This window comes from Melopsittacus undulatus, chromosome 4, assembly GCF_012275295.1.
Source record: "Melopsittacus undulatus isolate bMelUnd1 chromosome 4, bMelUnd1.mat.Z, whole genome shotgun sequence".
NCBI lineage: Eukaryota > Metazoa > Chordata > Aves > Psittaciformes > Psittaculidae > Melopsittacus > Melopsittacus undulatus.
This window is the reverse complement of record NC_047530.1, coordinates 83,065,226-83,092,973: the sequence shown is the minus strand read 5'-3', so window position 1 is coordinate 83,092,973 and position 27,748 is coordinate 83,065,226. Positions and strand designations below refer to the sequence as shown.

Here is a 27,748-nt window from a genome sequence, read left to right as displayed (position 1 = left end):
AACAGTTTGAACTGGAACGTTTTAAAGATTAGGTAGGGTCTATGAAATCTGACATGTGGCACTCTAAGCATAGAAATGACCTAGGAAAGCACTCAAATAGGGTGCGATAGCCAGTGTCATTAGTGGATGGTTTATAGATTTTTTTTTTTAAACTTGTCATGTAGTGTTGATTTATTAAGTGGATGTACAAATTTGTCACCTCAAGGGGTGTTTTATATCTAATCTTATAAATGAAAGGGTATGGTAATCTAATCAATACTTGCATAGATTACTTCAGAGGGAAGCTTTCATGTTATAGGAAGGATTTGATGAATCACCACATAGTGCCCTTCTGTGTCAGGCACTATGGAATAATTGCTTGAATGCAACATGAGACTTTGCTGCAAGAATTGCCAGCTCTTGGATCAGTCCTTAACAAAGGTTTATCCCAAATGGATTCATATTCTAACTCTGGTTGGGTTTTTTTTTTTGTGTGTTAGGGTTTCTAAAATGCAAGAGGCAATCTCTGTCATCATTCATCTAACAGTGACTAAAGCAGCCTAATATAACATTGGTTGGGGTAAATTTTTTATTTTTATGTGATTACTACTTGAAAAAGCATGAAAAAGTTACTAGAATATTTTGCTGTAGCATTACAGTGAGTGGCTATCAAACATGAATAAAAAGAAAGTACACATTGCATACTAACTTCATATGAAACATTGCTCAAATTAAAGCCATTCACCATTAAAAAAAATATTTAAAAAATGAGACCTCATTAGATGAAATGTTTTCAAAATTGAATTTTAATCTGGTTCCATTTTTACTAGATAAGTTGAAAACTCTTGACAAGAGTAAAGAGGCTGTTAATGGAATTATTAACAGACTGTTAATAACACAAATTCTAGAAGGCATTTACCAAAGCAGATGGGAGACAAACTGATCAGAGAAAGGGAAATGGGAAGTGATGACTGAACTGCCAACACACCTGGTCTTGCTTCTTCATCCCCACAGTGACACTTGTGCCTAATATGTGTTGGCCCTGCAGGACATAAAGTGTGTTGATACCCTATTTTGTGAAATTATTTGTATTCTGTGACTGAAAAATACATTGTAAGCACAAAATATTACTTTAAAAATGCTTTTTTCCCCCAGCAAAATAATAGGATTGGGAAATAAGTCTATGTATAGGAAACTTTGTACTTAGAGCTTCCTACAAAAATATGCTTGGGATCCACAGTAAAGACTCAAAGACCAGGTGGTTTAGATTCTGTGCAACCAAGCCATGAAATAACTTTACTTGCCTAGGGGGAAAAAAAGGGAAAAAAAAAATACACACACATCTTCCATTTCTCCAGTCTTAGATTTCTGGGCATAGTCAATAATATCTGCTTATTTATTATCTGTACACAAGACAAGTGGCTGCTTGCACAACACCTATCTCTTGCCTTTTTTCTATGCCCTGCTGTCAAGAACCCTTCTCAGACAAAGCTATCAGAAGTTGTCCTGCAGCCCCTCCCCAGCATCACTGAGGTCCACGCTTACTGCTTGCACCCCAGTGCTGCACAGAGAGGATGCAACTCTGAGGCTGTTTGCAGGTGCAGCACTCTAGTAGTATTGCTATCTCAGGGATTCTTGTGGTGTCTTGTTCCTTCAGTGTGACAGAGATACCATTTTTTTTTGCTAGTCCATGAGCATCAGTAGCAGTGAGGATCAACAACTCCTGTGAGCACAGGGCTTCTTGCTGAGTGGAGTCCTAGCTATTTACACAAATACCAGTATTGATCCAGTACTGTTTATTCTCTTAGCCTCTGTGTATTAGCAAAGAGCTGCAGAAAGGGTAGAGATCACATTCTGAAGTTTCCCAAGCTCGTATTGTCAAGTTAATTTTTTTTCTGCAGCTTATAGTAGACCTTGAACAGAACTAAATTTTAGTGCCAGTGTTATTGTGAGAAGGAGCTCCAAGTGCAGGTGATCATACAGTTTATTTTTAAAAGAAAATCCTCTTTAACTCTGAAAATACCAGACTTGCCACTTTACCCTTCCACAAGGATCAGTTACATTTGGAACTGAAAACCTTAAACACTTGGAGGGTGCACACTGTCAACATTTTACAGCCTGCAGTGAAGGATTCTTAACCTTTTCGTTCTAGGTACTCTGATAATACTTTCTCCCCACATAAAAATAAACTTTAATTGATCCTTCAACATGCTTTTGGACTCATTTAATGCTTCCCATTAAGATCTGCTATTTATGCAAAATCAGTTTTCACTGTTTCTGGTGTACACAAGGAGCTCTCAAGAGGGAAGGGTACTTGCTGCAAAAGACACCAGATTTCTGATTCCTGTTCCTCAAAATTCTTTAAGTAAATGTTTGCTATCTGCCAGGCTCAAATAACTAAGCTACACTTCAAAATAAATTGAATAGTAAAAATCCAATAACTCTAATTTACCAGTAACATCTAGAAATATTTATCTTCTATCCAGATGGAATGGACTTTGACAGATCTGCATATGTTTAGCTGTAGCAAGCACAAAGCAATACCTCTGCAGCTGTTTTATCCTCATCCTGAGAATTTCTCTGTGCCACTGAGACAGTAGAGGTAATTGGATGTTCTTCTCTTCTGGCAGGTACTGGACTGGATTGAAAATCATGGGGAGGCCTTTCTGAGCAAACATACAGGAGTGGGGAAATCTCTACACAGAGCACGTGCACTTCAGAAAAGACATGATGATTTTGAAGAGGTAGCACAGGTAAGAACTTGAATCAGACACTTCTGTTTTCTGTCTTGATATTTGTTACTCCTCTGTATATTGAGAAAAAAAAATATCGCACTTTTGGGTCACATTGCTGTTTTCAAGTATTTGGAAATATCTTCCAGGTTTGAAAGTCAGCATGCACACTGTAGAACATGGTAGCAGCAGGACTTATAACTAAAAATCACGAGATTGAGTTGATGGGAGATCTCAAAGCCTGTGGGAAACTGAAAGCAGTTTACAGGACAATAAGGAAAAATGCTGGGAAATAGAGGAGGATGGTTATGAGCAAGGATGATAGAAAAAAATCAGGTTTAACTCCTAGAGTGGAAATGCAGGACCTTGAGAATGTAGTGGAAAGCAGCACCTAGTAAAGCAGTAGGGAAAACACTGGAGTGTGTTTACAGTAAGGGCAACTACTCTTCCAGTCTTTTCAAGAGGGCAGTGTATTATGTGGAATGAGTCTTTGTTTCTTGTGGAATAAGGGTCAATCATTTTTTTGTTTTTAGATTTTAGTATTGTTTTTCTGTAGTACCTTTCACATGTGCTGGCCCAGTTTAGTTGAAGATGTTTCCAGAAAGAGGGATACACCTCTTTCACTGTGCCCTCAGGCGAAACAGTTTCACTGCCTATGTCAGCTACTAGCTAGATTTTTTTTTTCCTTTCCCTCATATTCAGTTTATATTTCTCTTAATCTCCCTTCCCCAGCCCCCACCCTGTTTATGTCACTTTAGTCTTCTTTCTCGTAAGGACATAAATTCCAGGAAAAGGGATTAATTAACAACCCTGAACAATCTGTAGAATGTCTTCTTCTATGTGCCTCTTAAATATGCTAAACATATTTAATGCTGCTAGCATGTTCTTATCAATCCCTTAAATAACTTCTGTTACCTACTACTTTGGATCCATTCAGTTGCCCAACATCCTTTTAATTAGATGTTCAGCTCTTGAAATATTCTATTGCTTGGCTTGCTAGTGAACTTCAGTGTTACCTTTCAGCTGTGACTGGACATCTTTGCATACTATTGACAAATCACACAACCTGAAAGAAGCAGTTCTAGGTTGGTGGGTCTTTAAAATTTCCTGGGACTTTGTGTGGATTTGAGCCTTCTGGTAATAGGGTTGAATTTCTAGAATTACCTGTTGCAAATTTATTAAAATGAGTTTAGGGTGAAGGTTACAAACCACAGTTCTACAAGGCCTTATCCAAAAGCACAAGTCAGTGCGAGGATTAATGCTGAAATCAACATTAGGTGCCTTTCCAGAAGATGTGCTCGAGTCAGCTGTTATTGGATGCAATACTGGAGTAATGAAAATGAAAAGCATGTAATATACAGGAGCTGAAACTAAGTGATTTAATGTACATTGTGGCATTAATATTTTATAAATCTCCCTTCTCTGTGATACATTAGCTTCATAACTCCACTTACATCTAGCATTTTGGATCACAGTTAGCCTTTTATTTTTTTTTTACCTTCTCTTTGACTAGTACTTCAGTGGAGATCTAGGAAACAAATTAAGAACAGGTGAGAAAACAGAAAAATAACATGGTCTTGACATAGAGATGGGAGCAAGCTGTGTAACTGTCTGCACATGGAAACAACAGCTCACTTAAGGCTTTTTCCACTGGTTGGTGTAATTTGGAGATAGAACTAGGGTTTGGGAACTTTTACAAATATTCAGCTTGCATGGGTAGGTACTTGGTTAAGTCAGAATGGAATTATTTCACTTAAGGCTTTTCAAACCCCTCTGTTAGTTCTCCTTCTGTATTATTTCAGCATGTCTGTCTGTGTATAACTTCAGACGTGTTTTGTTTCACAAGGCCAAATTCAAAGCAAAGATTGTTCACTGGATGATGACGTGTTCTAATGAAGGTGGGTGTCTGGGAGGAGGACGGAGAGCAAAGGGAAAAGTATAGTTTGCGTGGGTGCAGAATCTCATATGTTTCTCTGAATCAGATTCTTTTACATCTTATGGCATCAATAAGTGTCTCATTGCTCTGCCCAGACAACTGTGAACAGTCACAAACAGTCCTGCATTCTGAGTATGAGGTTTATGGTGCCTCCAAATTAGTAATCACTGACACAAGTCAAACTTGGTTACTTTCCCCTGGCTTTGACAGAAATAGTTTTCCTCTGGTGCATTCACACCAGAATATTGTTGCTAATTTATGAGGCCTGTCTGCAGTGTGACACTGGAATGTGATGTTGGCAAATGGACATGGAGACGTGGACTGAGGGGAAGTGAAAGGAAGCTCAGGCTTTATCTGAGGTCAAGGACTTAAGAATATAATACTCTGCTTTGGAAAGAGTAATGGCAAGGGTAGGAGGGGAGGCAATAAATTTATCACACCTGGAGTTCTCCTGCAGAAGCTTCTAGTGAGGTCGATTTTGTGGTTGGAGAATAAATGTCCCTGCTCTAATTATGACCAGTTTTTATTCTTCTTAGCTTCCTTCTTGATGCTTAACTCTTTAGAAGCATTTTTCTCCAATTACTGAATATCTCTGCCATGGCAAGGGTGGATAACTAGCATTGCTTATTCCCAGTATAGCCATATAATAAAGCACATGTGCTAAGATCCTGAAACAAACTGGTATGTTTGACCATTCCCCTCATCGGGATGTTAATTACTGGCATTAATAATAAGGTTGTGTTTGTTTTTCTTAATAAAATAAAAAGTGTAGTACTGATATAACTGGTGAGATTGACAGTATAAGCAATAGTGTTTGCTATTGGCAGTTCTCTGAAAAAAAAGGCACAACACTTAGCCTGCCATACACTATAAGTCTAATCTCTAAAATCTACTTTCTTTTGGCTCTGATACATTTGGTTTATCTCCTTATTCAGGAAGACATTTGCAAAGGTCAGACAAGGAGGAATTTTCATTACTTTTCTTGGTATTTTCAACGTTGGGCAAAACATTCATGTCTTTGAATGCTGCTTAACTGCATGTAGAGAGTAGTAGCATTTCTGGAATTGCTGTGCTGAGAAATGCTCTGATTGACTGAACTGCCAAGGCACTAGATTGAGAGGCTGAACATGCTCCCTCTATGTCTGACTAGAAACTCCACAGATTTGTAAATCTAGATGTAATGATTCAATCAGGCATGTGCAAAATAGATCACATTCCTGTATACAGCTATGCTTGGAAAATATCAGTGATTTTAAAGTGTTGCATTGTGGGCAATAGGAAATATAATTCGGAGTCCCTTTCTCTCGTAATTGCTGCTTAGACAATGCTCTGGCAATTTTTCTGACTGTATTTATTCCATATGGAATGCACAGATGGTAAATGTTTGAATTTGGATTAAAAAGCCTGAGCTCCTGGGAGGGAGGTTGTTATCAGGACAAGGGGTAATGGGTTAAAACTTAAACAGGGGAGGTTAGATTGGATATGAGGAAGAAATTCTTTCCTGTTAGGGTGGTGAGGCACTGGAATGGGTTGCCCAGGGAAGCTGTGAATGCTCCATCCCTGGCAGTGTTCAAGGCCAGGTTGGATGAAGCCTTGCATGGCATGGTTTAGTGTGAGGTGTCCCTGCCCATGGCAGGGGGACTGGAACTTGATGGTCTTAAGGTCCTTTCCAATCCTAACTATTCTACGATTCTATCTTGTACATACCTAAATATATTTCTCAGCCAGTGCTGATGCTGTTCACAGGCTGGCACCCTAAAAATGACAATCTTAGGCCCAGTGCCTGCCACACAGTGCAATTTAGCAGTCAGGCATTTCACCAAAGAAATACCGCTGTTTATGTAGCTGCAACATTCCTGCAATGACAGCCTCTTTGCGTGGCTGGAATTATTTTGTGCAAACCAGATAACCATAGTTCAGCCAGTTGTGATTGTAAATCCAAAGACATTTTAAAATTTTCCTTAGAAAAAGGCTTTTATCCTGGAAACCAGTGTGCCTTTCAATTGGAAAAGTCTCCCCAGTGCTTTAGTGCTATAGTGTTGAGTGGCATGTGTTGAAAATCCTTCTATTCTCTGTATATGAAAAGAGAAGCCTTAGACCATTCTCCTCCCTTCTGTCATTCCAGGCAATCGGAGGTGACTACCTCGACATCCACCTCTGTTTACAAAGAGCATCACTGCATTTATGCTGGTGCAGAATTAGGAAAGATACTGGGGAAACTGCTCTGTTACTCCCTTGAACTCTGCTGGTGCAGGACTTAGTGGTTTTGTGTTTGAATGATCTGAAAGAAGCATTTCTGTAGTCTGTCTGCATTTATGTGTTTTTCCATCAGATGTGCTCTTAAGATTACCCGGCGGGCAGGCTCACCCGCATTTTTGGCATACCCACCAGTACGTGTTTCCACCTGCAGATGGCACTCGCAACGCGCTGTACAAGCTTCCAGTTCTGCTAAGGGTCAACAGAGCTGGTTCTAATCCAAGCTAACCAGTGTCTAGAAGTGAAATGAAGCAGAAGTGGAAGTTGTTTCACACCGTGTCCCCGTGGTGTTTTCCCACCCCTGCCAAAACCCACGTTGTTCAAGGTCACCCAGAAAAACAACCCTCCTATTTTTATTTTGTTTTTATACACAAAGCTGGGCGGTCCATGCTTTAATGCAAGGTGGTGCTTGTCATCTGTATTTATGGGATAAGCTGCTCTTGGATCTGTGGAGCTGCTTTCAAGGCTCTTTGGCTACAACGCAATATACTTGCAGCTACAACTGAGTTTTGTATTTAGTAACTCTGTATTTGCATGCAGTTGTTGGTATACTTTTCATAGTAATCCAAAAGTACTGATGTTTACAAGCTGAACTGTCACAGTTCAAGTATGCAGCAAAGCACACATTCTGAACAGCCTTAATTCAAAATGTGTGATATTGTCCCTCATTATGAGGCACAATAAGAAAGTTGACTGGAGTCTGAGCTGTGGCCACTGAAGTTCATGGGGTCTGTCTGTATGCCCAGCACAACAGCTCTTGGTTCAGGCTGGTGACTACAAGTTTTAATTTAGGTATGTGTCTAAATCCTGTTTTCCTGACTCTGAAAGCTTTACAGGATCCATTTTGCCAAGGTACACATGCAATGTGTACTTCAGTTTTCCTGTTTGGGGGCATCTATGTTTGCTTTCCTCCAAGGTAACTTTTGGAAGTTGATGGTTAAACACCTGAACACTGGCTTTGAACCATTAAAGTTAACCTAATGTGTATCTATATAGTTCTTTTCAGGTTCAGCTATTCCTTTTATTCTTATCAGTGAAATAAATGTATTTTCTGCAAGGGAAGGCTTTCAGAGGAGACCTTGAAAGCCAAGAGCCTGTATCATCATCTAGAAATCAAAGAACAGATGATATTCATCATCTGAGAAGCAATTTGTGTTCCAGTGTTCCTGTCTAGTTTCCCTTCCTCCATTTTACTGTTCCTAAAATGATGTCAGTTCAGAGTTGTCAAAAAAAACCCAACCCTTATTTGGAGATAAAAAGAACTTTAAGTGTAAATATGTTGAAAAATGTGAAATACCCAGGGGGCTAAGTAATGGAATCCTGCAGGTGAAAATGGTATTTTGGGATCATTCAGTCCCACATAGTTTCACTTGAACTTCTCTAGAACTAGTGAGGTAATGGAATAGTCAGGCCAAAGCCGAATTGCACACAGCTACTTGTTTGGCCTTCAGGATAAAAACCTAGTGCTTTCCCATACAAATTCCAGCTCTGTTGGATGTCATTGTTCTGGAGTTTGGCATGAAGTTCAGTAGTGATGTAAAACATTTAGGCATAAATTAGGAACCAGTGTTGATAATGAGCACCTGGGGAGCATTGTCCCAGGGTGACTTTTTAATTTCGATTTTTATTACTTTTTAAAATGTTGTGACTTACTGGTTGTTGAAAGGAATAGCTCACTGGATTTCCCTTTTCAGTTGAGTGACTAAAATCCTATGTAAGATGAAATACTGGGCCAAAATAGGAAGAAAGCAGATAATTAAACCTGGTAAGTGCTGTGCTTGAAGTTAGCAATAACAACTGTGGTTTCAGTAATGCCAAATATTTTTTAAAATAACAAAAACATGAGACAGGCAACCAAAAAATCAGCCCTGCGCTTATCTTCATCATCCTTTGGATGATCATTAGCAAGTTCTGAAGCTATAATCTGCAGTTTCTTGTTCACTTTGTTTATGTAAATGTATTCACTTCTACACAAAGAGGAAAAAGCAACCATTGGCAGATTACACAGGCCTTTGTACTGTGGTGCAGGAGCTCTGGGCTCCAGAACTCTTGGTTTCTTCTCCTCTCTGGCAGCAGGCTGCATCTGGAAATCAGGCAGCAGAAGAAAATGAAAGTGCCTATATATGGGTTGTCTGTGAAGGTTATCTTGGGACTTCTGGATCTCAAAACTTCTGACAGCATAGCTGAAGAACCAGACAGCTTATCATGGAAGTAATAGTATAACTTTGTGCATGAAGTCTAGCAGCTTCTGGGTGATTCAGGACATACCTGCACTGCAAATGCAGAGATACTGAAGTTGTTATGCACAGCCTAAGCCAGGACCCAGAAAATCTGGGAAGGGCTGAGCAGTATAGCAGTGTTAGATGTAATGCCATGGGGAATCAGCTGCCAGGCCTAAGTCAGATGTAGGTCACGTAAGACATGTTTTACCTGAGAAAGTGTGGTACTCTGAATTCCAAGTACACTGTGGGTATAAGTACTGAGTTTCATTGCATGATCTGGACATGCCCATGGAGACTTCATTAGCAGGGGCTGCAAAAAGACCATCTTGGCTAATGTTCTGGAAGCAATGTCATTCAGTTGCTAGCTGTTGGTACTCCATGATCTAACAGTAATGGGGGACCTATTTTTAGAGAGGCCCTATAGTGGCACAGAAATCTTCCAGGCAATCATGTGAAGAACTGTGCCTATTTCACCGTGTTTCTGAGTCTGCATTTCTCCTCAAGCTAGAGGTGATTTTCTTTCCTATCTCTTGTCTTCCAAAATCACATGACAGCTGGATCTTTTATGAAGCCGCCTGCAGCATGATTCACAATCTAAATGCTCCCTATAAAATCTCAAGGCTTGGCAGCACAATACATTTTTGACAGTTGTCAGAAGTTAGCTTCCTATCACTGGTTTTATTTGGGTAGGTTTATTTTTGAGCCTTTAAAATATGTTCCCTTAATTTGCCTATAAATGCATAATGCTGTTTCCATAGCAGACTGGGAGACAATGAAGCTATTTAAGAAATACATATTTTTCATTTTAGAGGTTCTGTAAAATGGAATTTCTATTGTGTGGGGAATTCTGAGTTTTCAAACTGATTTCTTTCTGAATCAAAAAGAAACAAAAAAAAAACCAACCAAAATTTCCTAAAAAAGGAGAATCCAGGAATTTGGGGTTTTTTTTCAAGCCCATAAATTTCTCAAAGAGAACATCAGAAAATTATAACATTGAAGCATTATATAACATGCATACTAAATGTATTCAGTATGGTACTGTTGTCTCAACTGAATAAACATGTAGTTGAAACAGAAGATATTTGCCATTGATGGTTTCTGTGAAATATACCCGCTTAGATGACCCATTGCTGTTTTGACTGACCTATGTTTGTTAGTAAAACCCATTGTCATATATAGGATTTAGATCCACTCTGATCATTTTTCTTTGTGCTCTTCTCTTTGGCAGGTCAGTGGGTTATCAGCTATACCTATTGATTCAGGAAGATTAATTGCAGCAATGTCCAAATCTCTTCAATTCAATTTCTTGTACCAATTGATAGCAGGCAGGCTTGTGGGGGAGAGAAGTGACACTGTGAATCTGATCGGTGTTTTTACTTCCTGATTTTGTCACAGGGCAGTAGAAGGAGCAGCACATGGCTGCACTGCTTCTCTAGGCCAGTCAGTAGTGTCTTTAGTAGAATGCTGTAACATTAGCCACAGCAACTGTACTATGGAATTGCTGCAAATCACAAATATTCTGCTTTGCAGACATTTCTTGAAGGAAATTTTATGTAGATTAAGCCAATAAGAAAGAGAATTGTATTCAGTAACAGAGCAAAATAATTTTCAAGGACAGGTTTCATTATCAGTGTGCAAATATTCTGGGAATAGACTAACTGGGTCCAGTTGATCACTCCACTGCACAAGAGCTAGAACAAAATCACACTTTCAGTTTCGGAGAAATTACTTACGATTAACTTCTTTTAAGGAGTGGAGTATCCCATTCAATGGCTGTACTTACAGCAGGGAAGTTGCTTGGAAGTCTGGTTGTCTCTCTCTTATTTCCTATTACAAGACCACCATTGTCCAGGATGTTCTATTTATTTCCACATCAGGCAATTGTCTGAAAACTACACTTGCATTATGAGACTATTGCAAATGTTTTATACTGATTATATATAAATAGAAAGTGTTCAACCAACATTTTATTGCATAGAAACCTATTTTTAAAATTTATTTCCTTGGGGTAGAATTCAGATCTCAGTTTCCCCTCTATAGAAAGAGGGCAACATCAGTGGATTTATAGAGGTCTTTTGGAATTAGGTGTGTGAGAACAGGAACAAAAATCCTAATCTGTATATAAATTATTCACTTGTTGCATGCAATCCAGCCATTAACATTGCCCTCCATAACTGTGGTCTGTGAGGTCTGGTTCTGTATAACCAAGCCCCAGGTAAGCACTGTTTTGTGTCACTGTGGAACTGGCATATGGTTCAAAGCGTTCAGGCATCTTTGTTTAGTGTCTGTTTCAGAGCACTACCACATGCAAAAGTGCAGGTTCCTCTCCCTTTCTGAGATGGGGAGAGAAATTCTAAGATTCATATGAGAAAAGCAGGCAGAATCAGCCTTCTCATGTCACTGCACTTAAAAAAAAGCTTGTCTGGGGAGAAAGGAATTGAAGAATTTGCAAGAAGTCAGGAACTGAGACAGGAGGCATTTCTGAACTGTCAGTGAGTATGTGTGCATGTGTTTTCCTAGCATGATTGCCTATATCAGTATGTAGCTAAAACAATAGAAACCAGTATGTGCTTCAAAACAGTGTGACACCGTATCCTTTTAAAGTGCAGCCCTCATTGTTATTAGAGTGTGTTGTTCAGTGCATAAAGGTTGTTTTTTCTGTGCAGTGTAGGTAACCCCTCATGATATGAGTGAGATCCACAGCTATGCAGTGGAGAGCAGAGACTGCTTTTGCCTCCCCTGGAGTAATATTAGAACTCAAAGCAAAAGTGCACATCATAAACTAATGTTTGTGACTCATTAATAATGGGGAATGGAAAGTGCAGACTTCACATTAAATGTGTCAACCTGAGAGCTGAAGCGAATGCATGGAGTGTTCAATGAAACGTGTTTCTGCACAGAGAGGTGTGATGGTTGGTGACTGGGTCTTTTTTGTCTTTGGCCAGGATTCATATTGCAACCAGAACTTGGATTTGTCAATATCCACACATCAAAGTTGAGTACAGGAAGGAATTGAAACCTGCAGTGCTCCATGGCTGAGAAAGAGAGAGGTCCACAATTATTTCACTGTTACTCTCTGTGTCCTTCTAGGGTTTGTTTTAGGTTCTAAATGGACCTGGTTGAATCCTTTTTAAAATCTGAATTAGGTGTTTGTTCCCACCACAGAAGTGGCTCAAACAAGTAATGCCCAGCCCACACAATTCCTCCTCTGTAAAAAATAACCATTTTTAACTTGTGTTTTTTTGGGTAGCAAGCTGTCCCTCCCAGTTCCAGACCCTTTCCCAAAGGCTTCATAGTTATATCTGTGGCATAGTTCCTCTGTGCATAACAAGTGACAGGTTCCATTTCTGTCTTGTTCCTCTGTCATGCATTGTAAACCAAGTGGGAGAGAAGCGGCCTTACAGCACAGCCAGAGCTGTGCAGCCATGCTGAAATATCAGTTGACTCACCAGTGTGTGTGCTCCCTCTTGGGATTTGTAATTGGGTCAGTAGGGCATTTAACTACTGTAAATTTAGTTTTCAGTATAGGCACGTGTAAATGTGGGACAGGAAAAAAAAAGATACTTCAGATCATAGTGCGGAATCCGCTTTGTGTGCTAAAATAGGAACACAAAATAAGGAGATTATTTTGGGATGAGAAAGATGAGGGGAGTGTGAATTGCTGCCTGGACCTGCTGGGCATGCCTCCAGGGGTAGGGGCAGGTGCCCAGATCCTACTGCTTGGGGTTTGGCACAAAACTGGGGCTCTGGGATAGCAGGCAGAGAGAGAGATCAAAAGAAAAGTCAGAGAGAATTTCTCTGATCTTTGTTTTTATCTCATACTATGTCCAGTCTTATCCTTTGGGGGCTGATTTGAGATTTTTGGAGGGAGAAGGATTGGAAAGGAAAGGATTTGGCAACAGGAAAGAATACATAGAAATAAAAAGATCTCAGGATTTTTTATAGTAAAAAATTTGGCAGATGTTGACTACAGAGGTAGTTTCTAATATGCCTGCAATATTCTTGGAGATCTACTACATGCCAAGAATCAACACATTGTATAGCATGAAGATTTCTGGTGAGAATACTGTTCTGTACCAGATCTCTCATGTAAATCATTATTAACATATATTTATCGCAGATCATGTGTGGCTGCCTAATCAAAGCCAAAAATAATAAAAACAAAATAACAACCTGTTATCTTTCTAAATCTTTGTCATGATTATGCATAACCTGAATTGAATTTCGCACAGCAGAACACATTTTTAGAATGAGCCCCATATGAATGCTTCCTGACCAACGTGAAAAATACTGGGTCCTGTCTGGAACTTTTCTAAAGATTTTGAATACATCTGGTGTTAAATGAATAAATAAGTAAAATGGTTTATTACCTCCAGGGTAGTGAAACCCCTTTTATTTTCCCTCATTATAAATATGCAGTACTTCTCACTAGCTGTTACAGAAGTTCTTTATATTTTTAAGTTTTAGGGAAGACAAAGCCCTTAGTCCATTTTGCTTTGGTGGCACCTGTGAAGAATTAATTTGATGGGTAAGCCATACAGACAGTTCACATGTCAAGGAAAAAACAGTGGTGAAAAACTGGTTTATAAATCTAACAAGACTCAGAGAATGATTTCTGCTCATTTGAAACAAATTCCAGGGTGTAATCCATGGTGGAGAGCTGAATTAATGTTGACAGTGAAGAGATTCTGGATCCAAAGGGACCATCCTGCTGATCTGCTCCTAAGGATGCTGAGCTGGAACAAGGAGATGAAGTAAAAAGTTACTTCAAGTTTAGCTGAAACTGGGGAAGCTGCTTAATTCTTGTTGAAAGCAGAGAGCCATCTGCCTCCAAATTAGCTGAGGTCTAGAGGGTAAGGGGGATGGGGACAGAGTTATCTGACTGGTGGGCAGGTGATCGTTCTTGGTGACGGTATATTGAGAAACATCCTTCTGCTGAATGGCAATATCCAAATTGTCAATAAAGCAGAGATGTTGTTAGGTTTATTTCTTATCACATGTTTTGTGTCTGGTAGGCAGTGTACTGAAGTGTAAGGTTTGCTCTGGATGAAAAGACCAATTTTTCAGTGATTCTTTGCTACAAGTTAAACGTACCTGTGCAAGTAGAAGGGATCCAGTGAAACACCAAGGGACTCTCTGTTTCCATCAAATCTAGAGAGAATAGACAGTGCTAGCACATGGTTCCAGCTCAGCTGCACCACAAAACATGATGCCCTCACTGAGAGTATCTCCTGCCCCACTTCACACTTGGGTTACTGCATAGGAGCTCATGCAATGCAGTGTGTCAGGGAGGTAATCTTTGTTTCTAAGGAGCAGCAGCAAAAATGGCATTAAATCTCTGCATCCTTCCTGAGAGAGCAGCAGTTAACTGATTCTGCGCAAAGTCTGTGGCATATCTTCCTCCCATATTTTTTTCTGTCAAACTTCAGTTTGCTTGTCAGAGTTGGACATTAACTTATGGCAAAATACAGTTCACTGCAAATCTTGAGGTCCTATGATACATTTGTGGTAAACTTACCTCTTTGCAGCAGCCTATGTTGCATTTTGTCACATATTACCAGACAGAAAGAAACTGGAGTTGTTATGGGATGTATACGTATGCAGTACTGTGTTATGCTCCCCACTGCCTAGGCTTTACACTTTGCTACATAGGGGTTCTTAAGCTGAAAGCTCTGAGGAACTTAGGTCAAAGTTTTGCTGAATTTACTTCTGTTAAACATCTAATTCTATAAACAGTCCCATGTCATTCAAAACATGCTTCAGGAAAGGTTTTATAACCTGGCTCTTTGTTAATGGAAATAAATGCATAGCTGAGGCAGGATAGTGACTATTGGGGAAAAAGGGGGAGAGGAAGTGTTTTGCTGTCATATTTAAAGCTGGTTTCTAGACACTAGAAACAAAGCCAGGCAGTTTATAGAATTCACATCCACATAGGTTTATTTCTGCATCTTTTCAAGGCAGCAGGACTGCCAGTTGCATTTGGTACTGATTTTTGCAAGTGATGTTGAAGTCCAAAGCCTTTTAATGCTGTCATTACTGTGTCTTTGAAATCTCCAAACTGTGAGCATGATATTAAACCCAGAATGCCTGAAGTTACTTCATTTCAGGAGACCAGCAAGACTTGATAAAGCTGTCATGATTGCCCTCATGTCTGCAGGGCTCAGAAAACATGAGAGCTGAGCCTTTGGGATAGAAAACAATACTGTCCCCTCCCAGATTGCTGCTCACCTCGGAGCTGCCACGTGTTTCTTTGTTTCTCCACTCACCTTTCCTTTTCCTCCTATCACAGAGAAGTTGTGGAGCATTACTGTGAATTATCTCGGCTTGTTGATGGTATTTATCTTTTGAGATGCTTTCAAAATGCTGCATTTCATTCCTGGCAGTTTACTGTCTTGAGCTCCCTTATCACTTCCACTAAAGAAACTGCTTTCCTCACCTTTTCTGAGTTTCAAAGGCTCAGTTATCTTGCAGTTGCTTGAGCAGTTCTCATTCACACACTCTGCTAATTACCCAATTATGAAATCATTGCACAGTGATAATACTGTTTTTCTGGTTCACTTACTGTATAACACTAACCAGTATCAGGGGGGTTTTGGCCATAAAACCAGTCTGGTTTCATGTTTGCTACCAGAACTAATCTATAATGGCATCTCAGTCTGTTGTCTTCACTGTTCTGTTCTCCTTGTTGTTGCTTGCTTTCATATGCCTGTTATTGTGCAAAGATCTCAAAAAAGGGATCAAAGTCTTTTCATGGATATTACCAACGATTAAATAGTAGGATAAAATCTGGCCAATAATCATCTGTTTGAGTTATCTTCCCTAATTCTTGTAGGTCCTTGTACAATCCACAAAATATTGAAAATATTGAAATGGCAAGAGGAGTATTTCATCATCTCATTTCAATGTGCTGTTTAGATATTCTTTTCCCAGAAGAGCATTAGAGTGACAGTTAAAAAAAAACCCAAAACCTGTAAGCACAAAATGAGCCTATGTATCAAGTAGATATTGTTTTTATTTGGGGTGCTTTAAGGTGACAAAAGTGAGATATAACTTGTGGCTTTGAAGGGCCCTGTGACCACCTCTGTTAAAACTGCCAAGTTTTTCAATGCAGATTTTTTCCGCTGATGGCTTTTAGTTTGTAAACACAATTGTTTGTTTATTAGACCCAGTGCATGAGCCTTCCTGGGCAATGCTGCTTTCTCAGCCAGCAATCTCTCTTGGTCTCAGGAAAGATGCCAAAGACGGACTTTGTGGGACTAAAACTTCATTACTATGCCCAAGGGGTGTTCTTTGAGGTCCTATTTGGAGCTCTGCTCTAGATCAAAACTTCTTAAATCACATCTTACAAAGTATAAAGGTTCTGATATTTTCAGCAGTTTAAACTGCAGCTTCTTCAAGGCTGTGTATCAGACTCCAGTGTAATCCTGCAATGATACGCCATCCTTACAACATGAAGTGTGCACATTCATTCACTGAAAAGGGTGGGATTTACTTACCTCATATTAAGCAAGTCGTTAGTGGGTTATTTCATAGAGGAGATTGAACATATATGCTAATTAAACTAAGGAGGAAAGGGGAAGTTTGCCAGGCTTTAGGTGAAACTTGTGGTGGGTGTAATCTTTCTGCCTACAAAAAGAAATAAATCCCCTGTCTTCCCCCTTGCAATCAAAACAAATTAATCTTGTAACTTAAAAAAATAAAAAAACCCAATCAGACCTTTGAATTGCCAAATGTGCTTTTGAGCATCCTGATTTAGAAGAAGTAAATAGCTCTGGGAGCATTTAAAGTGAAGTCCTTACATAAATAGTACTCTTTAGTAGTCATAGTGACTACAATTCAGTGATAGTTAAGGTGACCACACTGAGCTAAAAAGTTAGCTTGTTCTTTGTATGTATGTGGTATGTGCACGCCTATATGCATCTATGTATCTTTGCATACTTATTAGTATTAGATGTGATGTGTGATATTAGATGGCACTTAAAACATTATTTCACTGTATGTTTTATTGGCATTTCAATGAATAATGGTTATGATCACACAGGAGTTAATTTGTGTGATTATAGTTAGAAGAGTATTCTCTGCTTGATATATGATTGCAGTCCTGATTGAGCTGAACAGTTGTTGTGATAAAATATATTACAGGCATCATTTTTTTAACTTAAGCTAAGCATTCAATATGAAGTAGCACAGAGAAGAATTCTTTTAGCAAATGTATTTCTAGCTATTCATTCTAGTCTTGCTTATTTATTAGTTTGAAGGTCTGAGGTAGCTTTTAAACAGTTTATCTGGGGTTTCAGCATTTGATATAATGTGTAAATGTCACTCTTTTAAATTTGATAATAAATTCACCTCAGTTTGTATGTTAATCATGAGGGAAAGTCATAAGTAAAAGATAACAATATATGGAAAAATACATGGTTCTTGACAATGGTTCATGGGGGTGCTGTGTCATATCTACCTTGTCATTCCTGGAAACTGTTTTTTCTCATTCATGCTGAAAAATCCCTTATCTTAATATACTTCACTGAAAAAACAGAGTTATTGGAGGTTTAAAGTAGTAATTAGTATCAGCATGGTACCATATACGGCCTCTTGGACATCTGAAATGGGAGAAAACTTACATTCCCCAAATCTATGGACGTTTTTGAACTGAGCTACTTTTCAATTCATAGAATAGTTTGGGTTGGAAGGGACCTTTAAAGCTTGTGATTAGGGACACCTTCAGCTAGGTCAGGGTGCTTGTTGTCCAGCTGCCCTTGTCCAGCCTGAACTTGAATATTTCCAGGGGGCATCCACCACCTCTTTGGGTAACCTGTTCCAGTGGTTTACCACCCTCACAATAATGAATTTCTTCCTTAACTTGAGTCTGAATCTATGCTTGTTTAGTTTTAAACTATTACCCTTTGTCCTATCACTACAGGTCCAACTGTCCCATCTTTCTTGTAAACCCCCTTTAAGTATTGAAAGGCTGCAATAAGGTCAAAAATGTCATTAAAGAAAGTAACAATGCATCAGTAAATACAGATGTTCAGTCAGAAAATGTCTGAAGAAAACTAATTTCAAACATTGTGAATGAGCCATGGTCTTACTATAGTAGATGAGAGGCATATTTCAACCGCATGTACCACCTGCAAAGATAACTTTTCCAGAAGCTGTAAGAAAGCATGTCTATGCAGTGCTTGTCTGCTAAAGCACAGGTGACGTTCCAGGAACTCTTGTTCCTAGACTGTTTGGAAATAGATGCAGTTCTGATAGTAGTAGTACTTTTGTTGAAATTGTTGAGTGTCCGATACTTGGACACATACTCACATGTGCTTGCACTCACAAACTTGTGACCCTCATTTGTTAAGCTACTTAAACAGATGCAATTCATTCGTTTAAAGGTAGGTATGTTCTTATGTGTCCATCAAAAGTTAAATATAACAGGCCATAGTATTTGAAGACCTCAAACTTCAGTAAGGACAGTGCAAGGAGAATTAGGGCAAGTTTATGACTAGAAAAAGTTAAGATGAATTGCCATGTTTAAGGGAAGAACTGTCTGCAGAAGAAGGTGTTGGAAATGTGATTAACCTGGATATTTAAAAGGTCTGAAGAAGTTTCCATTCTATTGTACAGTAGGGAACAATACTGATAGAGTGAGTGGCTGTGTAACCTTAGAGAGGTGTTCTGCCTTTTACTTCTGTAACTGTAATTCCTGGTAAGTCTGTTTTGAATTAGAGCAACAGAGCACAAGTAAGAATATAGGTCTTGATTTGATTATGTGAAATTCAAACTGAATAAAATCACATCTTACATTAGATCATCGTATGTATTTAGCCCTTGCCTGGCTTAAGGGAGGAAGAATTTTGACAATGATGGATGCTTCCTTAAAGTGCAGATTTGTTTATCATAGAAATGCTTCATTGTGGTCACTCATTTTAGCTTTAGAATATCAAGTTACTAAAGATATAATTCTTCACGAAAGCCTGACTGTGAGATCACTTAACCTAAACAAAAAACTGGAGCTAATTTTAACAAAGTGGCTTGAGCAAAGAATCTCATAGCAGTAACTGAGCTTAAAAATTAAGGGTAACAGTTGTTTATAAGGATTGAGAAGAAATGCAGAATCAGCTTCATAATTATAACTTTGCAAATGTGAATCTTGCTGTAGTTTTTGTGGGGACAAATGCTGCCCCCTGTCTATGTGCAGAACAAGGGTACAGGGCCTCCGGAGTTTTATTTTTAGCCCTTTTCCATTTTTTGTCTCCTCCTGAGATCTTGAGTCAATGTCTAGGAGGCTGACCCAGTTCTCACTGAAGTCAGTAAGATTGTTTTTTTACTGTTTTCAGTGAGAGATGGATCAGGCTTTGAACTTTGTCTCAACACCCTATCTCCACAGCAGGAGTAGTAATACTGAGGCTTCATCTTTGGTATTGAAGAGTCAAGTCACGGCTCTAAAGAATGTAAAGGAGATATCACATCAGAGAAAGCCTAACAAGTCTCCTAAACTTCAGCCTGAGGGCATAAGATGGGATTCACATGACTAGTCTTTCGTCAGGAAGATCAGATCTAATCTAGTCATCTAAGCTCTCTCTCCAGTCAGTACTTAATGGCCTCTGGAGATGCCATCTCTTCCATGACTTTTACATGGTAAAACCTAGGTGACAAAGTTCTCTGAATCAATATGAGGAACCTTTGCCTGGAACTGCCTTTTACAGCCCCAGAACTTGATTAACACAGAATAAAGCAGATGAGTGCTGCCTCATTGTCCTTCACCATATATGAACATCTGCCTAGAAAGTCTGGGGTACGTAGTGTTTAATGTGATAATGTACCTGATCACCTGCTCTGTTTCCTTACCTCATGCTTCTCCTGATGCACACAACTAAACATTTTTCTGGCTAATCAGTGTTGTTCAGAACACACTGGAGATCTCAGTTACAAGGAAAATCTCTCAAATATAATAAACAGCTGTCAAGTTCTGTGCAAGGAGAAATATTTCTGGAAAAAAAACAACTCAGATTTAGGGCATGAATTCTGCCCTGGTATACCATTGGACACAGCTATTTGCAGTGTAATCTATCTACAAACATGCAGCAACAAACTAGTTACAAGTGCAGTTGCTAGGAGTAGAGGGAAGACTATGTGGAATTGTTTGCTGAAAATGCACTTGGTGGTTCAAAACCAAAATGTTGCACTGCATCAATTGGTGCCTTTCACTGATGTGAGTGAAAACACGAATATATATGATTGGCACATTAGTTTGGTGAAAAGAAGGTTGAAGTGTGACCTCATTGCTCTCTACAGCTTCCTCAGGAGGGGAAATGGATCAGGAAGTGCTGCTCTCTTACCCTTGGTGTCCACTGGTGGAATGCATGGGAATGGTTTAAAGCTGTGCCAGGGGAAGTTTGAACTACATTTATTTACTGAGCATTTATTTACTGAGAGGATGGTCAGATGCTGGAACAGGCTTCCTAGAGAGGTGTTTGATACCCCAAGCCTGTCAATGTTTAAGACACATTTTGGAAATATTCTTAAGAACATGCTTTAACTTTAGGTCAGCTCTGAATTGGTCAGTCAGCTGGACTATATGATGGTTGCAGGTCCCTTCAAACTGGAATAGGCTATTGCATTCCATTCTCATTTGTTTCTAAGTGACTAATATATTGAACTTCTTTAGGTTGCAATACATATCATAAATAACAAAGGCAAAATATTTCTGTTCTGCTCCCTCCAATCTTGCAACAGTCCAAGAATTAACTGGTGCATTATTTGGTATTTTTCATTTAAATAATTAGGAAAAAAAAAGCCAAATACTTGCAAACTAGAATTGGGATCCTTTGTTTGGTTTGTACTGACTGCAGTGCTATTTTCTGTGTAAGAGATGAGGTCAAGCACAAACTGCACTCAGCCAGTGGTCACTGATGTTTAGAATCTATGCAACTCCCAGGTTAAAAAGATTTAGAGAGAACAATTGATGAAAATTTCTCTGGCACAAAGATTATGAACAAAATAATGTTTCTTCTGACTTTAAGGAAATATCTTAAGCAGTTTGCCTGAAGAGCTGTGTTTGGATAGTGAATTTCCAATGCAGCGATGGCTTCATATGTGTTAACCTGGAGGCACAGTGGAATCTCAGCTGAGATCTCCTACCTGAGTCAAAGACAGAAACGGATCCTGATGTTTTGGACATTTTTTGGTCCAATATGCAAAGGAAAGTGTGATAAATATAACAAGCAGATTTTTCATAAACCCCCTTTTTTTTAACTTGCTGCAGAATATCAAATGGTTAACAGATGAGGAACCAAAGGTACAGGGAATCCTGGTAGTAAATATTGCCATGGGATAAGACAAATATCACTTTCAATTCTGAATTGTGATAGGGATGTTGTATAGGTTTTGTTAGTCTGGTTCTTTTCATAATTGTGGGAGGTTGGGGTTTGTTTGTTATTTGCAAAAAAAAAGAGGGTTGAAAACCTTCTGTCTAAAAAAAACTCCAAAAGCATATACATACAGCCATTTCCACTCTGAAGGGTGCAGCTTCATTTTCTTATGTTTGCAGATTTTATGATTGAAATAGGTGATTATGTGAAGATTAGTATGGAAAGATTATTAAGAGATTTGAGAAGGAGTTTCATTTTGTGCTTGAAATGGTGCATGAGTATTTAATGCCAGTTAGCAGATGACTGAGAATTTCAAGTTCACATGACAGTTCTCTAAGGGGTTAATGCAACAACAGGAAAAAATTATATAGAACCCTAAAATTTCTGAAAGCATGTGATTTTGTAACTCATAGCTTATTTTTTCTGTGAATCTTGTTCCATCGTTGTTTAACAGGAACTAATTTTCACAGATACAGAGGAGCGATTCTTCATGGGATATCTCCTCTGGAGGAATTAACCATTTTTGGTGTTGCCTTCCTCTGGATGGCACAGAAAAGCTTCCATGGATCTGCAGTTTGCAGAAAAGGGGACAGCCATGATTATCTTTATTGTAGCAAAACTTTGTTCCATGGTTGCATTAGCACTTACCTTCTTCCAAAGTTTTTAATCTTGATGCCAGTTTGGAGTTTTACGTAGACCTTGTGCTCCTGGTAGATCCTTCCAGATCTCAGAAAGGCTGGGAATCTCAGGTAACCTCTTCTGGCTGAGGGCAGCAGGACAAGGAAACCTGTATACTTTTCTTCACCATGAGACTTAACTTTATTGGATTCCCACCCTGCCTGATCCAGGGTTAGGTCACACCAAAACAGTATGAAGAGCTTCAAAGAAATGAAATAAAGGTCTATACTCTAAACTGCTTACTAACAAGAGAGCAAGCTCAGGGTGAAACTGTTCAGAGCAAGCAAGCAGTACAGCATTATAGTACCAACCAGAAAGAAGCTCTCACATTAAACATAGCTTTAGTTAAACACTTGCAGGGATACAGGTGCATATGAAAATACTTGATTTGTGTAACAACTTATGATATTGTTTATGTGCACTTTAGGCAAATGAACAGAACAAAAGTAGAGCAATCCCTCACCCTATAAATAACCTCTAGCTTATTTGGCTTGTACTGTGTTTATATCTCATCTGACAGTAGACGACAATCCTTTCATGAATAAGTCGAACTCTGGAGTTCAAGGCAAGTGGGGTTAACTCCCAAATGTGGTTGCTTATCTGAAATGTATCTAAAACTCTTAAATCTGCAGCAGTGAGCTGGCAATCTCTCAGCAGCAAGCCTTCTAGAATGGCAGGGGTAAAGATGCTAGTGTTTTTCCTAGCATGAACTGCATGTTTTTAAAACCAGACACTTAGCTGTGAACTTATTAGTGGGCAAAGACAGAAAAAGAGGTGAACAAAAATTTCACCATACTTGAAATACCCCTAAATCCAGGGCCTAGCCTATACCCTTTTCACCATGCAATGGTTTTATATCTGATCATTATATTGGTGAACTCACCTCATCTATATGTCATCAGGTACATCACGTGTTGGTATCAGTAAACTTGTAATGGTTTTCAGCGGAGATGAACAGAAGTATATTCGGTATAAATGCAGCAAAGCTGTAGTAATACTGTATTTCAGCAAAGGTATTTGTGTCCCAGATGTGTGCCATAAGCAGAGACTGAATGCATTTAAAAGTATTCTAAATGTTACAAATAAAAGCAGGAATAGCCTTCTCCACAGGGAGCTGGACTAGTGTTTGAGCCGTTGTAGTGGTAATGTGTGAAAAACCCTCGAGTGGAGTAGGCTTTGAAAAATAGTGCTGGCTTTGGCATTTGTTCCAAATACTATTGGAAGAGGATCATTCAGAAAGGATGCTGTTAAGTGAAACTGGACCCTAATTCAGATCATATTAAATGGAACATTTTTTTACAAATTCTCAGCTAAAGAGGTTTCCAAAAAATGATTATTAAAACATAACATTTTGCTGCTGTTAACAACCTAACCATTATAGCAGTGGCCTGAAAGTGAGGGAATAAAATTTACTATTGGTAACAAAACTGTCTAGAATATGTTCTTCACAGTCCAAAAAGAGTAATGCAAATACTGTATATTTATATAGCCAGCCCTCAGAAACTGGGAAAATGAACCATGAATGAGCTGTTTTCTTTCAGCTTTTTATAACTGGAAATATTTTCTCTCATTAAACACTTGGAGGTCAGTCTTCTGTCTCTGTATTGAATATTTTCTCAAGCAACAACTATTGATTACAGCAGGATATTATCTAAGTAAGAACAACATGACTTGATTAATGGCTTTTATGTTTGACAGTGTTACTTTAATGCTCAGAAGTACATGTATGTTTGCAGTGTTCAAACTTATTTTGTGTATAAGCATCGAGTTAATGCATTTTTTAAACTGTGGAGGATTCTCAGTAGGATTTTTGAAAAGGAAAGTGCTACAACTCTGCTTCTGTTGATGGGGAGGTTAAAATTCCCAGTGGGAGCAGTCTTAGGCTGACATTGAGCATTTCTGAAGATTTCACCTGGTACTGGAAACACCTTTAAGCTGGTATCTTTGTCTGTCCATATTTTTGTTGTGTTAAACACCACAGAGCATTGGCCGCAGGTGAAGAAAGCTTTTCTATTGCAGCAAGGCCTGGCTATGTTTAGTCAGCTAAACATAGCTCCATGGCTATGGAGATGATTGCAGTCCCTTTCCATTTCTGCTGTTATTTATGTGACTCTGATATATTAGTTTAGTGGTGTTTTCCAGAAACATGAAAAACAGAAAGAAAGGATGGGCAGGTAGTTTGAAAGCTGAGGTAAGTCTGAGGGAATTCACCTCTGTTCCTCCACAGTCTGGCACAGTCTTGGGTACATTGCTTCACTTATGTGTTCTTCTGTTCCGTCTCTGTAAAGTGGGGATAATACATCACATATTGCAAAAGCCATTTCTATGGGGTAAATATTCAGGATGGTGGAGTGTTCAAATTCTTATGTGATGGAGGGCAGGCACATGCCCTGGTGCAACTGGGAATGTTACCCTTCCCGAGCAATCTCAGCAATACCTACTGGCAGCTGCAAGCTAATCAGATAGACTTACTCCATTTAGAAATACGATGCAGAACAGTAGATGGGAGGAAAAAACGTACAAGGAACTTGAAAACCCAGTTTTTTTAAGTTATCTCACAAAGGCCAATGAAAGGCAAATGTTTCTTGAGGCTGAGACATATATGGCTAACATGATTAAATGCTGTAATGTGATAGCCATTGCAAGTCCTTTGCAATGAGCTTGTAGCAGAGTATCGTGTGGTTAGTCCCACTTGTTTCATTACATTATCTCTGAGAAATTCCAGGGGACTTGGAAATAAACAAGTGGACAGTCCTGTTACTGTGCCCGGCAGAATTGGGATGGGGTGGTGTGTTTCAAATAAGAAATTATTTAATGTATGTGGCTTTATATGTTCTCTTTCCACAGAAGGTAGTGCCAGTAGGAATTACTACTGTTGTGTTAAAACTCTGGTAATCACTTGCCTTTCATGCCTTTGAAGGTGTAAACAGCCTGTATCAAGGGTTTACTTGCCACAGTTGTATTGCTTATACTGTGTTTCTTGCTTTGTTTGCTGGTAGAATACATACACCAATGCAGACAAGCTTTTGGAGGCTGCAGAGCAGTTGGCTCAGACTGGAGAATGTGACCCTGAAGAGATCTATAAAGCAGCCCGGCATCTGGAAGTACGGATTCAGGATTTTGTCCGGAGGGTGGAACAGCGGAAACTTCTCTTGGACATGTCAGTCTCCTTCCATACCCACACCAAAGAGGTAAGTTGTGCATGAGTGAATTTCTCTGTGTATTGCTAAGTGCTGCAAGAGTCTGATTCTGAAAACTCAGATGACAGAGGAAACGCATCTTGACTGCACAGGGCTGATACCCAGTTCATTTGATGCATATGACTAACTGTTGTAAAGAGGAAATAAAATATGAATGAAACAAATTATATAGTACACTAAAATACAGGAACAGCATGTCTAACATATCAAGCAGTGCTTAATTCTCAACTAGAATGTATTGTTATAAAGCAAGAATTATTTTGTAAAAGCAAGAGTTGATATTGCCACATTAGATATAAACATGCTAGCAGTGTGACGCATATCCTCAGGGATTCCATTTGAATGTAATGTTAATTAATGTAGCCATTATTATTAAATGTTACTGGAAATCTTACATTTTTTAATGAGGTAGACTTCACTTTTTGAAATTATGGTTAAAGAGCAAATAGCCACATACTGATACAGTGAATCAGTGAGGACCTAAATAAATGTTGCTTAATGTAATTGAAAAATATCCAGAGATAAGGCTGTCTTGCCAGAGATAGACTGGACAGGACATCAAATGGGAGGCCACTGGGGATGTAATTAAAGCATACTTCACATTTTTCTGTGGACTAAAGGCCATTCAGTGATGAATGACTTTTAAGACAGGGTTTCTGCTAGGAGAGATGGAATTAGAATAGCTGTTTTCGTGCTCTGCAGCATCAATTAGCAAAAGCACGCTTGATCAGAAAGATTCTCTTAGAAGCTGAAAGCTTTGCCTGTGTTAGTTGATTTGCATGTTACAAACAAGTTGTGTATAACAGGCTTCGGCATGTTGGGGGGCCTCCTTAAGTAGAAGGTGTAAGAACATGTACATGTGTGTATATATATGCATATATATGGAAGATGGAAATACTTTGTGTCCATTATAGTTATTGATACATAAAAGTTTTCCTTTTACATCCTGCTTTTGCCATATACTAAAATCTGGTTGCTAGTTACTGTGAATAGTACTGCTGTTTCCATGCTTGCAGCTATGTTGGTTTGCCACAGGGGAAACTTGATTGGTTATTTCCTCAGTCAAAATTATTTCATAACAGTTTCCTACTGTGATTAACCTCGTTTCACCTATGCAGGTGGTGACTGGTAACACAAGGGTAGGCATGACTTCAGGAAGTTATCAGTATGAAACCTTTTCTATAACCTATATTTCTTCTGATGATTACTGGTACTGTGTAGGCTAATTTGGGTTTGGGAACTAGAGCTTCCAAGTTTGAAGGGGTTTGGATTGCCGTGCTCTATATATCTGCCTTTCTTCAACAAGAAGGCAATTTGCCTGCTCCACTCACCTGGTTTTAATGAGCCCTCTTTCTGTGTGTAGAAATGCAGATGTTTAAAAACACACTTTTTATTTTTTAAATTATTACAGAAACAGTCTTTTGTGACAGGAGCAATGCTGTTTACTAGATACTTAGAGTAAACCCTAAATCTCTGCCTCACTGGTGTTTACACATGGGATAGATTGGTGCAGTGATGCTTTTTCAAAAAGCTCAGTAAGTACTTGCTGTCGATTTTAGGGAGCCTGAGAGTGGACAGACGCTGGTTGTCCCTCTCTGCAGAGGGACATTTGAGGGAAATGTGGCATAAAACTGAGATATCAGCAAAGTCAGGGTGGACACAGGAATCTGCTTTCATCAGAAAGAATGACAACTGTTGGGTTGGGTGTAAAGAGGCTTCTAAAGTTATTGCAGTCTCTGGCAGTTCCCCAACACCAGAGGATGCACAGGTGCTGTCTAAGAGAAAGGAAGTTTTCACTTACCCCCATGTTAACGCACTCCTGGGGGGCCAAACACTGATTTTCTGCAGGTTCACTGAATTTCATTGTGTGTCACTACCTGCCTCCTTCAGTGACACCGAAGGAGAGTCATGCAGCCAAATACCTGATTTCTTTTTTGCCACAAATAATAAGTGAAGAAATTGTTGCAGTTTTAGTATTTGTCTGCCAGCTGAGGGGACCACACAGACACAGTGAAGTAACTGAAGTCTGCTGGGGGGAACTAGTGTAAAGGGCAAAGCATTAAAACAAGAGAGTTTTAGCATGTGTTTGGATCTGTATTTACTTTTTTATGCTATAAATAGATTGACTCAAGTAGAAATTACTTGCTTGGCCCTTCATGTTTATTGTAAAATGGAAAGTTGACCAACATAATTGTCATTCTTCAGTATGAATATTGAAACAGATAGCTGGATTCCTCAAAAATCAAGAAATACATTTTTGCCTTTTTTTTGCCACTATTCCTGTCCTTTCCCTGTTTCATACCAGCTGATCTCAGTTGGTTCCTCCCTGGGCCCTGACTAGAAAATGTGCTCAGCCCAGTGAGACTTCACAGCCTTACAGGAC

The 27,748-nt window shown here is 39.0% G+C and overlaps 1 protein-coding gene across 1 annotated transcript in view; it reads left to right on the top strand.

The window, feature by feature from the left end:
• The window catches only part of KALRN (kalirin RhoGEF kinase), a 513,548-nt gene that overhangs the window by 277,542 nt on the left and 208,258 nt on the right, over positions 1-27,748 (top strand). The window contains exons 10-11 of the mRNA XM_031053208.2: positions 2,610-2,732; positions 25,165-25,356. Coding sequence (XP_030909068.2) covers positions 2,610-2,732; positions 25,165-25,356 — 315 coding nt within the window. The remainder of the gene's footprint in view (positions 1-2,609; positions 2,733-25,164; positions 25,357-27,748) is intronic.